This window comes from Lissotriton vulgaris, chromosome 1_2, assembly GCF_964263255.1.
Source record: "Lissotriton vulgaris chromosome 1_2, aLisVul1.2, whole genome shotgun sequence".
Taxonomy (NCBI): domain Eukaryota; kingdom Metazoa; phylum Chordata; class Amphibia; order Caudata; family Salamandridae; genus Lissotriton; species Lissotriton vulgaris.
This window is the reverse complement of record NC_141686.1, coordinates 185731991-185746112: the sequence shown is the minus strand read 5'-3', so window position 1 is coordinate 185746112 and position 14122 is coordinate 185731991. Positions and strand designations below refer to the sequence as shown.

At 46.7% G+C, this 14122-nt stretch overlaps 1 protein-coding gene across 1 annotated transcript in view; it reads left to right on the top strand.

Annotated features, from left to right (window-relative positions):
* The first annotated feature begins 965 nt into the window (after window positions 1–965).
* The window catches only part of LOC147734862 (alpha-N-acetylgalactosamine-specific lectin-like), an 81607-nt gene continuing 68450 nt past the window's right edge, over window positions 966–14122 (top strand). The window contains exons 1-2 of the mRNA XM_086952515.1: window positions 966–1083; window positions 10135–10221. Of these exons, the coding sequence (XP_086808641.1) occupies window positions 966–1083; window positions 10135–10221 (205 nt within the window). The remainder of the gene's footprint in view (window positions 1084–10134; window positions 10222–14122) is intronic.

The window sequence follows — 14122 nt, the reverse complement described above, 5'->3', positions numbered from 1 at the left end:
GCAGCGCTCAGTTGGCCCTTCTTGTCGCCTGACGCTCCCCCACACTGGTCGTGCACCTCGCTCGGGGCCTCTTAATTTTCTGTTTTATCCTTCAGGTCAAGGATTGCTGCTAGGAGTGTGTGGTGGCACGACATTAGAAGCAGACAGACGGAGCGTGGATCGTACAGGTCGAAGCCTTCAGGTGGTATACCGGTGTACAGTGGATCTGTAGAGTACTGGACGTAGGACACGCAAGACATCGACAGTAAGAGGAGAGCGGGGGGCTTGCATTTCATTGCTTCGTGTGGCCACCGGGTGGGTCTATGTTAGAGTTTGGCCACCCCTAACATTCGGAATAGCCGGCGTGCGGTCGGAGTTGCGTGGTGCTCATAGCCCCCTGCACATCCTCCGTCTCGTGAAGGTACAGGGTGCAAGGGTTGTGAATCCGAGCAGTAAGCGAATCGATCAATAGACAAAATGCCGGGAGCCAAGGGTGCTAAGGGGACAAAAATGGAGTTGATGTTGCAGGCCATGATGTGTAAAATGAACGCCATGGATAAGAGATTGAATAAGGTTGACAGCCTAGAGGCTTGTGTGATGGAAAGGATTGATGATATCGCAGGCCCACGCGGTAGACCCAAGCGGCAGATTGCTGCGCCTTTGCTGGAGGGGGATTCCGATTCCTCGCCTAAAAGGAGCAAGTCCAAGAGATAGAGGCGCAGTGCACCCACTCATGCACCTGTGGCGGTGCCCACTACCCCGGAGCCGGTAGTCCCGGCTCCCATGGCACCGGCTCCTGCCTTGCCATCAGGGGCCCCTCCTGTCGGGCCTGCGCCGCCTGCGCCACCTGCCCCAGTTTGCCCACTTCCGTTGCCTCCCGTGCCGGCACCCATGGGCTAACTGCGCAGATAGCGGCTATACTTCCTTGGATGCAGAAGGGGGGTATGATGCCCTCAACACTAGACCATGCCACTGAGGCAGCCAAGATGGTGGAAAAGATTAGGGCGAGTACGGCTGTGGCCTCTGTTTCTCCTTCTTCTGCAGGTTTGGATGCCGCTCGACCGAACAGAAGCGACGCGGGACCGGCCCCGGTGTCTGATAATGGTAAGGAGGTAGCCCTGCCTCTCTTAGGGGACGGTACGATCCCGTCTAGGAGCGAAGATTTAAGGCAACATGTTTCTCGGGCGGTGAAAGAGATGATTTGGGTGGGAAAGTACATATATATTTTCTCTTTGCTATTAGACAATAGGGAAATGGAAAATGCCAAAATGCTTAAAGAATGGATGCACCCTAGTGAATGGAGAGTACAGTGTGCGAAGTTTAGGGTGGAGGAAACTCTGCGCAATTGGATCAGGGCCTTCTCCATCCTTACGGCTATCACTGTTGAACGCCCTCCAAATGTACATGCGGCAATGGCTTGCTATCAGAGCAGGATCGTAGGGTGGAGCGAGCAGTATCCTGGGGAGGCATGGAAGGAATATGATATTAATTTCAGGAAAGTGAAGGGATTTGATTTGTCATTATCATGGGACAAGGTTGACTCGCTGTCGTGGCATAAACAGTTCTCAGGGAGCACGGCCCCTGCCCAGCCCACTAGCGTAGCCAGTGGGTTCCCCGCTAAAACCCAGCACCCCTTTCGTGCAGCGCCGTGGAATGAGTTCCCGGGGAAGAATAGGGGAGGCAGCGAGGAAAGGAAAGGTGTGTGTTGGGACTTTAATAAGCGCTCCTGTACGAGGCCGGCCGGCACATGTAGATTCAGACATGCATGCGCAATCTGTGGTCACACCTCCCATCCCGAGACGACATGCAGATCAAGAAGTGGTAATCAGAGTCAGAGAGGGGGAAAGAAACCAGAATAGCATAGGATGCGCGGTTAGCCCCTCCCCCGTTAATGTCCTGGCAATGATCCCATGGTTGAATAGATACCCAGACCACGCTGCAGCTGCCTTACTACAGGAAGGTTTCTCCCAAGGTTTCCAGATCCCGGCTGGGGGATACACAGGCAGTGCGCACTGTAGGAATCAGTTATCAGTACAACATAATCCTGCAGTAGTTATGGCTAAGATCCAAAAGGAACTGTCCTTGGGCAGGATAGCTGGGCCATTCCTGAAAGTCCCAGTGCCCGATTTTGTGTGCTCACCATTGGGCGTAGTCCCCAAGAAAGAGAAGGGTGAGTTTAGACTGATCCACAACTTATCGGCACCGAGTGGGGTGTGCTTGAATGATGCGATAGACGAAGGAATTTGTACTGTGAAGTATGCTTCCTTTGACCAAGCAGTAGAGCTATTGCGGGAGTTGGGGCAGGGCACTATCATGGTAAAATCGGATATTGCATCTGCCTTTCGTCTGTTGCCGGTGCATCCTTTGGACCACCACTTACTTGGTTTCGCTTTTGAGGGAAAAATTTTACATGGACAAATGCATGCCTATGGATTGTTCGATTTCTTGTGCATACTTGAGACTTTTAGCTCTTTTTTAGAGTGGGTCATGAGACAGTCCACGGGCCACAAACAGGTCATGCATTATTTGGACGATTTCCTTTTCCTGGGAGCGGCGGGGACTCAGGAGTGTGCCTGGGCATTGCAGGAATTTTGCGTGCTCATGTGGGCTTTCGGGGTTCCGCTAGCGCCTGGGAAGACGGTTGGCCCGTCCACCTACCTAGAATTTTTGGGTATCGAAATTGATTCATTGGAAGGGTGCTTCAGGTTACCCAACAACAAAGTGTGTAAGTTCAGGGCGGCCTTGCGCAAGTGCCTCCTCAAGGAGAAGGTTACCTTGCAGCAGCTACAGGAGATGGTGGGTCAATTGAACTTTGCATTGCGAGTCATCCCAATGGCACGCCCCTTCTCTTGGTCAATTACCCAAGCTATGAAGGGTTTGAGAGCGAAACATCACCGCACTAGGCTGTCAGCTGAGGTTCGCCAGGATATGCTGATATGGACGGCATTCCTGGAGGATTTCAATGGCAGGGTAGTGTGGCCGGGCCCCCCACGACATCAGCAGAGTTGAGTTTATGGACGGACGCTGCTGGTAACGTGGACTTCGGCGCCATCCTGGGAACCAAGTGGGTCGCACAGAAATGGCCTGAGGAATGGGGGTCATGGGGATTGACCACCAACATCGGATTCCTGGAATTTTTCCTGATATGGGTAGCGCTGATGGTCTGGCCGGAGCACCTTAGCAATCAGTCGGTGGTGTTCTGGTCGGATAACATGAGCGTGGTAAATGCATTAACCAGCAAGCGGCACAGTGTCCATTCATACTGCGCTTGGTAAAGGAGATTGTGCTACAATGTTTGAAATGGAACGTGACTTTCAGGGCCAAACATGTGCCAGGCGTTCTCAACAATGCAGCTGATGCCCTTTCTCGCTTTAAAATGCAGGTGTTCAGGGAGCAGCTTCCTGCAGCAGACCCATCGCCAGCACCTTTTCCGGTTGCTCTCTGGCGTATTGGTGCCCCAGACTACCGTACCTCGTGGCATCTAGCTTAGCCCCCAGGACCAAGACAGCATACGAAGGGGCATTCTTGTCTTACTGTACTTTCTTAGGGCACAATTGGGAGGCTAGCTGGGCACAGGAGGACAGTTTTGTTGCATACCTAGAGTTTATGCACAAGGAAGGGCGCTCGATGGCCGCCGCAAACAGACAAAGGGTGGCAGTTTCCTTCTTCGCACAAGCCAGAGGCGTAAGGCACCCTACGAACATGTTTGTAGTGTGCAAGGCTTTGAGGGGCTGGCGTCGCATACAGGGACACTCAACAGATTTGAGAAAGCCGATTGGGCTGGTAAGGCTCACAGCCCTGTTGTTAGCACTCCAGGGCGTCTGTAGCTCAACATGGGAGGTGCTGCTTTTCAAAGCGGCGTTCACACTAGCGTTCTATGGGGCTCTAAGAATAGGTGAGCTAGTATCTGCATCAAAGGGTGACAAAATAGGCGGCCTTCAAGTGGGCTGTGTGGTGATCCAGAATGATAGAATGTGGGTAACAATCCAAAGATCGAAAACCGACCAGGAGGGAAGGGGGATACCATAGTGCTTCACCGGGCTCAGACCAACCCTTGTTGCCCAGTCTCGCATGTAGAGGCTTTTAGAAGGCAGCGGGAGGGTACGCTGGGGGGGGCACTATTGTGTCACACGGATGGTACACCTTTGACCAGGTATCAGTTTAGGAGAGTCCTGGAGCTGGCGGTCGCAAAAGCAGGCCTGGATCCCACGGAATTTGGCTCCCATTCTTTCAGAATGGGGGGCAGCAACTGAGGCAGTTGTAAGGGGACTCCCAGTAGAAAAGGTTAAAAGGGTTGGAAGGTGGTCTTCTGAGTGTTACAAACGTTATGTACGTATTGACATGTTGTGACATAGCCAGATGACTCATGCTTGGTATCTGTTGGTTTTGCAGTTTCTCGAACCTGTCACGCGGGAGAGGCACTCGCTGAATGTCGGCAAGAAACATCAGCTTCGCAACACAAGCAACAAGAAGATCGACGGACAGTGGTGACTTGGATCGTGGACCACTCTTATGTTTGGCGCGCAAAAAATTAATTTTTTTCAGGTGACAGGATGAGAAGGGCTGAGGAAAAGGGGTGCTCCGTTTCCTTCTTTAGGAGGGGAGGCTTGGGCATTAGGCAGTTCAAGGACTACTTTGTGGAAATATTATCTCAGCAACCCGCTCGCCCATCAGTGGTGATACTTCACCTTGGGGAGAACGATTTGACCAAACTAGGGAGACGCATCCTGATAGACGAAATCATATCCACTGCGGGGTGGGTGTCTAGAACATGCGCGGGTTGCAAGGTAGTCTGGTCGCAACTTATTCCTCGTTGGCAGTGGTGAGGGGGGACTCGGTCAAGGCATTGAATTACTCGGTAAAGAGAATCAACACACAGCTGGACAAATTGTTTCCAGCTCCCCGGTTGCAGACGATTCCTCACAGGTGTATTTGGGGGGAGCATTTCTACCTGCGGGACGGGGTGCACTTGACTGAGGCTGGGAATGTTCTGTGGTCGAACAACATATTAGCATGGCTAGAGGGATTTGCGAGGTGAACATGACCTTTCTGAGGAGTAGGAAGGGGGGAGGCCAGATCGTCGGGTAACAATGCTGGCCTGTGGCGGTAAGGTCATGACCGGTGAGCAGCTATTTTAAGGTCTGAGGGGGCGGCATCATCCTTTGGAGGTGTCCGCCCAGGGGGAGGAGGGGTCACTGGCCCCTCCTAGAACTTAAGGGGCAGCTGGTAACACAAGTTAGGGCCCTCCTTCACTGGTTAAATGGAGTTCACGGGGTGGACCGAGTAATTAACGGGCTCGGCTGCATGGGTGGACCGAGTAATTAACGGGCTCGGCTGCATGGGTGGACTGAGTAATTAACGGGCTCGGCTGCAGGGGTGGACCGGGTAATTAACGGGCCCGGCTGCGCATGGGCATCTGCGTAAGGGCGCAGCTTGTAAGACCTGACACCGGTTAGCGACCTTGCCATATGGCCATAAATGTTAGTATGCAAACATTTTCAGATGAGGATGTTAGATTCGGTTAGGAAACAAGCTGTAGTAGAATCTTGTTAAGGCTAGCCAATCACAATTGTCGATATGAATGTATCTAAATGTTCCTGAATATTTTTGCATAAAAATTGTATATTTTGTTTAAGAATTTTATTATTTTGTATCTTAATAAATACGGCCGGGGGGGTCTTGCGACCCCCGCCTTCCAAAGACAAATCCTGTTCTGTGTCGTTGTGTTCTGGGTTGATGTGGGCATACAGGGAGAGGGGCGGTAGCCGTCACTGACCATGTCATGGAGCCAAGTTTTTGGGTTTCAATGGTGAGGGGTTTTGGGGGGTGGGAACTTTGTACACGGCAAGTTGGGGGCGCCGATGTGGGTGGGGGGAATCTATGCTACTGCATACATATAGTTCCACGCCAAAGAGAGAATAGTAATACGTGGCACCAATACGCCAGAGAGCAACCGGAAAAGGTGCTGGCGATGGGTCTGCTGCTGGAAGCTGCTCCCTGAACACCTGCATTTTAAAGCGAGAAAGGGCATCAGCTGCATTGTTGAGAACGCCTGGCACATGTTTGTAAGGCATACACAGTCATGGGTTCCATAGGTGACTCACAGGCACTTCAAACTATTAGGGTGACATCATGGAAAGTTAGGGGCGCTAATGACCCAAGGAAGTGCAGACAAATATTGGGATACCTCGACAGACGTAGAATAGCCGTTGCCCTCCTACAGGAGACGCATTTAGCACCCAGCATTACTTTGCATTTTGCATCTAGATGGGCCTCATGTCGAAATATCTCGTCCTATTATAGGTATGCCAGGGGCGTCACTATTTTGGTTAAACAAGGGGTAGCTTTTGTCCCTAAAGGAATGGACTCTGACACGGATGGCAGGTTCTGCTTGTTATGGGGGCGTTTGCACTCTCATGAGGTGCTCTTTGCTAACTACTCTGGGCCTAATGTCGACAGTCCTAAAGCTCTACTTTTGATGTGGGGGAGGATTCAGGCGCTAGATATCACATATGTTATCCTGGGGGGAAATTTTAATACTGCGCTGCGACCCCAGATGGATCGATCCAGACCTCTCCCAGCCCACTACATGATCACGCAGAGAACGCTGTGCGATATATTGGATAGCAATAGCCTGATAGACGCATGGAGACACGCACACCCCACACTAAGAGAAGGCACGCACCACTCCTCTATCCATGCATATTGGGCTCGGTTGGATTATGTCTTTATATTGGTGGGGATGGTACAATGGTTGACCCATGCGGTCCACTTAGCCGGCACTTTTTCGGACCACTCCCCTGTCACTATAGACCTCCGAGTCCCCCTCGACTGCTCCCCACACCTAGGCTGGCGACTTAATCCCTCTCACCTCAGTGACACTGCGTTTAGGACAGAATTGGAGCAAGACATTCAGGACTTTTTTGATCGCAACTTGACATCTGTGGCAAGTGTCACAAAAGTGTGGGAGGCCTTTAAGGTTACGGTACGAGGCTGGTTCATGGCAAAGGGGGGTGAAATTCTCAAAACCCTCCGAAATGACCTTTATAAGCTGGAAATGGACTTGCGCAAAATAGAAAATACTCTCAACCATGGCCCGAGCGATAGTGCAACCAAGGCCCTCATGCGCGACAAACTGTCTGAATATGAGATGGTGGGGGAAAGGGAATGCAAATTTGACAGGAAACCACACACAGCGTGCGTTTATGGAGAGGGGGACCACCTGGGGAGGGCGCTGGCAAGCGCGATCAAACCCCCTAAATTTGCCAATTATATCACGGAACTACAAGACACACAGGGGAATACATATAGCAATCTCCCAGACCAACTTTGCATCCTTCAAGAGCACTACCATACACTCTACTCCTCACACAGGAGAGAATCACTAGACCTATCCTCTTATCTTGACACGCGGCCGGCCCGGAGGATGCGGATTCACTGCAATCCTAATCGGCCCCTAAGTGTTTCTTTGAGGGTCTGTGTGACTCAGTGGCTTACCTGTGCACCTCGCAGTCAGCTCTGTATGGGGGTTCATACATGTCACAACAGGGACACACTCACTCTTCCATATGAAATGGGGAGACTTAATGCTCAAGATCTTGAGGATTATTGTAGAGTGGCACAATGATTGTTAGCGTTATATTGGTGCAATGGTCTGGTGGACCTGACCTATCTATGGCAGGAAAGAGGTACTGCCTCTCCCTTGTCACTAGCCCAATTTTTGTTCAGAAGGCCATTACTTTGTTTCCATGTTCTTGACCTCCTAGGCACTGCTCAATCCCTCTTGAAGAAAATGTTGGACCTTTACCCCGGATCCTCATTTGACTCCCCTAGGCTCCCATTGGAGTGGTGCACTGGCTTCTCATTGGCTCAGGAGTAAGCAGCTGCAGCAGCACTATGTGGCCTTGGGATAGAGTGCATTGGAGATGTTGTTGATAGCAACGTTCCATGCCCAGGTCAGCACCCAGTGCACTGATTCTACTACACGTGTGAGCTTCATTTCTATTGAGCTCATCATTTATTGATTACCTTGTTAGTTGATACATTGGCTGAACCATGGAGCTATCAGCTCTCACATACAACTTACAGGCCTCATTGTCAATATAGGTGATAGCAACACTGTATGCCTTCTCTCAGGAGGCCCAGCGGCTGGTTGCACCAAGACTCACAGCAATTGGCAAGAAGGAATAAACATTAGGGCCTACCATTGCTTCGTAATTTGCACTGCATCTTGGAAAGGTTGCCATCCTCTAGTGCACTTCAATTACCTCAACTATATATATTACACCTGGCCCAATTGTGCTGCTATGGCTTACATGGTGACCCCACACTGCTTTTGTGCAGTACAGACGAGGCTGATTTTGCTCACATAGCATAGCACTGCCCCAGAGTGCAACACGTTTGGCTAAAGATAGTTTAAATCCTGGAGGATATCACAGGAGAGCCAGTGCCCCATACACAACTAATAGTCCCTCTGGGCTATGATGGAGACATCCGGAAGGGTTACTGATGGCTTGTGGCTATAGGTTTTCTACTGGCATGATTCAGATTAGGGATGCGCTGGATGAAGCACCCTCTACCTAATGTGTCAGAGTGGCACAGTGATATGACCATTGTAAGACCCAATCAGACGTATACCATGACCTTAGGCCAGCATGAAACTGCCCCAAAGATAAATAAGGCCCATATCAGGAATACCTAGTGCATGTACAGAATGATATGTATGAACACAAGGTTATGGATGTTGTTGTCTGATTGGGCCCATGTACCAGCCTTGCTTGTTTGATAATTGTCTGGAAATGATAGACCTTGTGTAAGCAGGTGACAAAGCTGTGGCGCCACGGCCAGGGTGACTGACTCCGGAATCTGCGGATCACGGTTTGATCCCCGGGGCCGGCGGCAGATTAGCCCAGCTCCATGTGACTCTGGGCAATAGCTTGCTTAATCTTCCCAACGGCCCCCAGGGCCTAGAGACCCTAACGGGTGATGGTTCGCGCTTTACAAATGTGGATTATTATTATTATTAGGGTACTGGCTCCCGTTTCATATAACATATGCTGCTTTGCAAATAAACACCTAATTCCAAACCCTGTGGAAAACTGTTGCGTAAGCATAAATATTTGTGTAGGATCATCTGCATCGATTGATACAAACATCGATGAATGCACTATGTATTCATTTTGTCAAATCACCAGTACTGCTTTTCTATTTGTTCAATGTTCCTCATCTGTGCCAAGGATGTCATTCTCCATTGCCTGACTGTTAAATTAATCAAAATGAAAATAAAATGTAAAATAACTGTTAGCACAGGCCATCGGGTTGTGTTGCATGGTCAGATCAAGTAAAGCTTAACATTGATGTGTATACAGTACAAGAACTCATTTTATTTTCCAGCTCTTTATATGTTTAAGAAAAGTAGTGCTGCAGTGGACAGACATATATTTAAGTCATTTATGTAATGTTTGGGTCTGAGTATTGGCAATAAGATTAGTTGACCCTTGCTGACTGTGCAGGAAGGCTTGGAGGGAAAAACTCAGATACACCAAAGCACAACCGAATATGAGATCACAATGCCTTATCCTTGCTATCAACAGGGCTTTGAGCAGTGATGCTGTTGAAGACACAGGATTATAATGGATAACTATCAAGGCCTTTGACAAAATCTCCAAATTCCCCATGTTCATGCTGCTTCTTTAATACAAATGACCTACTCTATATATTAATACCATCGGGTCTATATATTATGTTCAGTGTAATCAAATAATAAGGCGATTGAAGATGTTACTATTTGTGAGAAAGTTTGTTTAAAAAGTACTTGATACACAAAACTAAGCGCAAGTGATAACGTTGTGATTCCTAAGACGTGGTGAGAAGCATCACTGCAGAATGACACCATTGGTCCTGTAAAAAAGAAGAAAGCTATTCTTATTATTCAGGGGAGTAGGCCATTTTGTGCCAGCTGTGTGATGGCAATGACACAGTGGGAACATTCCTGAGATAACCTTGATAGACAGGAGAAAAGCCATCAAGCAGGAAATGCACCTATATCTTTGCATGAACCAAGAAGAGATAACCAGTCTAGTAGGTTTACATACAGGAAATATTTGGGGGACCAAAAAGTGTGTTTAACTATTTGCATATGCCTGCTAATATAAGGAGACCAGAAGATCACTGAAATTCAACTGCTGTTTTTGACACACAGTCAGTTATTAACAGTAAAGCTTGCTGACCCTGCTTTGCCAGGTAAGTCTTTGCTCATCGAGCAGGGAGTTAAACTGTTACTAACCCTTGCGTTCTGCAACAAGGGCACTGTATAGAGAAAGGGGACAGTGTGTGGCAAGGAGGGTGCAGCTGTGTGTAGGAAGAGGTTACATTGCGGGGCAGCTCAGGATAAGGCTCGTTTTCATGAGGGGGAGACTAGAGAGTTGGAGGTAGATTATAGCGAGGGATGTTTTTCCATTGCAACAAGATGCTGCCTTAGCTGGCTTTTTATTTCGTTTCACTTGCACAAAGTTGTGAGGTGACAAATGTTGTAATTTTGAACACCCATAATGTACAAAAGTGTAAGTCTTAATCAGGAACTTTACTATGGTGCTGGAAATTTCAGGGCAGTTTTTTCAACATTTGACACAGCACAACTTTAGCGAGACAGCTTGCTATGCTGTGCGAAATGGAGAGGCCAGCAATGCGCTATATCTACCAAGAAATGGGACATATCTGCTCTCTACTTCTGCTGCCGCACTATGAGCTGCTTAGCGCCAATGCATGTGCCCTTGTTGGTACTAAATCCTGGTGCAAGGGTGCCTGGGTTGCATGAAGGAAAGTGTTGGTGCATGGAGGAATAACTCCTGCACAAATACAATCCGTAGAGGTGTTTTCCTCTTTCTAATTGTGCTGCAGAATGCAGAATGCAGCACACTAAGAAAGAGGAAACAATATGGAGAAATAAACATATTTCTCCTTGTTGCACATACATGTTATACACAATGCCAGGTTTACCAGTCTTGATAAATTCTGAAACAGAGGTCGATGAGAACACCCATGCTCCAACTTTGTAACGCCTTCTTGGTACAGAGTAATGCAAGGCAGCGATGTTGCCTTGCATTACTCTAGATTTATCAAGCCACACAGAGCAACGCAATCCTTTGGTAAATGTAGGCTTCAAATCTAGAACGTGGAGAATTGCCAGATAAATATTAGGGACCTACTATGCAGTATGTCCTTGGTTTGGCAAAAACAGACCACAAGGGAAATCACTATTATTTAACTGCTTCTATAAAACACTTTTACATCCAAATAGTGTTTGTGGGCTGTTAAGTACTTGCACTGTAAATGTTTTTCCTCATGAAACGCATTCACTAACTTTGTAGAGGCTTCTACCATGTACCATACTTGCTTCATACCTGTGTCAGAGAACATGTACTGTGGATATTTGACACGGTTAGTGTTGGTTGAGTGTAAGAAACTCTTGCAACCTTACCTGCTATGTGTATGAGTGTACCATGTACTGAGGAGGCCTGTCCAGTAGCTGCTCTGTTCATGAAGGAAGCCAGAATGGTACCTGCTCTGTGTCTTAGGTAACTTTACACCGCAGATGATTGTACTGTTCTAGCTCATGAGAGAAGTCTGAAATGTGCACCCCTGACTGGTACTGTACTATACTGTACCTGTTGTATGTGAGGAAAGATTGCACTACAGGTGTTTGAAGGGTTTACGCTTTGTCTGAGACGGTAGCTTGTACTACACATACTTGTATTATAACAGTTCTGTGTGAGCAAAGCATGTCTTCTTTGCCACTGTTGTAGCTCGTCGGTCAGTATATCGGAAACTTTCACTGCTGCTCTTACTGTGCATGATGGTATTAATATTTTTTTTCATCATATGCACTCAGCAACCTAATGCCAATAACAGCCACTGCATGTGAAGGACATCTAACATGGGCTTCAATTGGAATTCCATAGAGCATATTATCAAGCCCATTATCGCCGTTTTAGTGGCAGTTTTTTGCCGCAAAAAACGGCGATAAATGTATCGCCTGTCTTGATAATATGCCCCTTATTCCCTAAACATTTAATTTACAGAAGCTGCTCTCTTTCGTCATATATATTAAAGACTCCATGTGCTACACTGGCAATAACTCTGCTACACTATGGTGCCATACAAAACGCTTCCACACATTTCCAATAAGCACACCATGTATATGCACAGCATAAATTAGCAGTTACATTTACACTCCTTCTCCTGTTCTGCTTCTGCTCACCTTTATACGAACTCACCATTCCATAATGCAAACATGTAATGATGCGCTGCTCACCTGAATATGATCTCACCACTCCATATTGCACACTTTGATTTAAAATGTTATACTTTATCAACCATTACCATAGAAAAAGGTCAGTTTAGTATTTGCAAATCCGATTGGCGATTCTGACAAAATATCTTTTAAGAAATTCAAGCATTTGGTCAGTTGTTATCAGTTCAGGGAATGCTTGAACAATTGCAAAAAGTGAATTGGTTAACATGACTAATTATAAGGCTGGGCTAACATGACACAACATTTTCATAATTTGTGGACAGTTACATAATTATGTGGTGGCAAATTAAAGATAACCAAATATAGAATTTCTAGAATAATGTTGATGTATCATGTAGCCCCAGTGAAATTATAGACCACCTAACACAGGTAGTGTCATGACTTGCATAACCTCCCTTCTCCAAGAGACCCCTATTCTGTATAAACGCCTCCCTTATTCCCCTTTCCTTGCATCACCATCACTCAATCCCCATGAAAAACTATAAACATTTCTCTACGACTAATCCATAAATAGCACGTGTCTTCCATCAGATTTAGATAATCTTTATGGCAATAGTCTAACCCTCTTGATCATGAAGTTCAACATTGTGTTTTAACCTGGGTTGTGACCCTAATGTGATGTATTGAAGGGTACTTAAATCAACATGTCTTCAAACTGCAGATCTAGTGTTTCCTTACTGCATGCTTGGTGACTCAAAGGTTTAATATTCATCCATATTTTTATGAGTCTGAAGCTAATTTGCCAATATTTAAATTGTGTTATATTTTTATGAATGAATACATTCCATATTTATTGAATCATTATTGATTACGTTGTGAGCAATGCACCCTGCTTTCCACGCTTTGCAAGAAACTGGGTATGGTTCATTGCAAATTTAACTCACTTAAGTGAGCTTTTGCCAGAGACCCATGGTATTTACAATTCCACGCCTATTCAATCAATAATCTAAATAACCAAGATAGTTCCAAGGCACAGAGGCTCCATTTCTGGGGTCAACCATTCAAAAAACCCTATATCATAAAATTGCTATTCACAGATGTGGGATAAGCACTGTGTGAGAAGTTAGAGTATTCCATGTTCTTAGCCAAAAGAAAAATTAAGATTACATATCTGTTCTAACATAATTGTACAGGTAATCAAGTATGAGGATACTTGTTTCAGAGTATTATTCTTTATTTCTCTCGATATGTGAGTGACTACACAGCCAACATGTTTCATTCTGAAAACAATGGGACATCTTCAGGGCTGATAAACATAAGTAAACTATGACACATGTTAAAATCACTTTTACTGCAATTGTAAGATCAGGACATAACAGACGAGTAATAAAAACAAACACACTAATTACATATATGGCCAAACAGTTTATAAAATGTCTTATTTTGTGATCCTGCTTGGAAAAGTTTGTTTTATTTATGCCCAATTTACAAGCTTCGCAAGTTGTACAATTGAAATCCGATGGTTGATCTGGCGTGCAGGGTCTCTAGTTGAAGGGGCAGTGTAGCTTACAATCTCTTTGTTCAATCAATGATACCTTTACCGACTTACAATGCACAGGCAGAAGTCTATGTCAATCTAAAGACCACAACTGTTTTCAAGTAGTCACTTATGGCAATCTTCTTGCTGGACAGCCCGCAGATACCCTCTCACGTACTTTAGACAATCCAGTTCCACAAACACTAGCCATTCCACACCTATCCCTATGGAGCAATAGACATTCTGCCTCCTAGGGAAGTGTTTCCTCCTATCCATCTCTCAATTCCTGTCCACATCATCTTCTAAACTACGTAAGGAGATTGGGTTACCTGTCTGTTCATCATTCGGTAAGC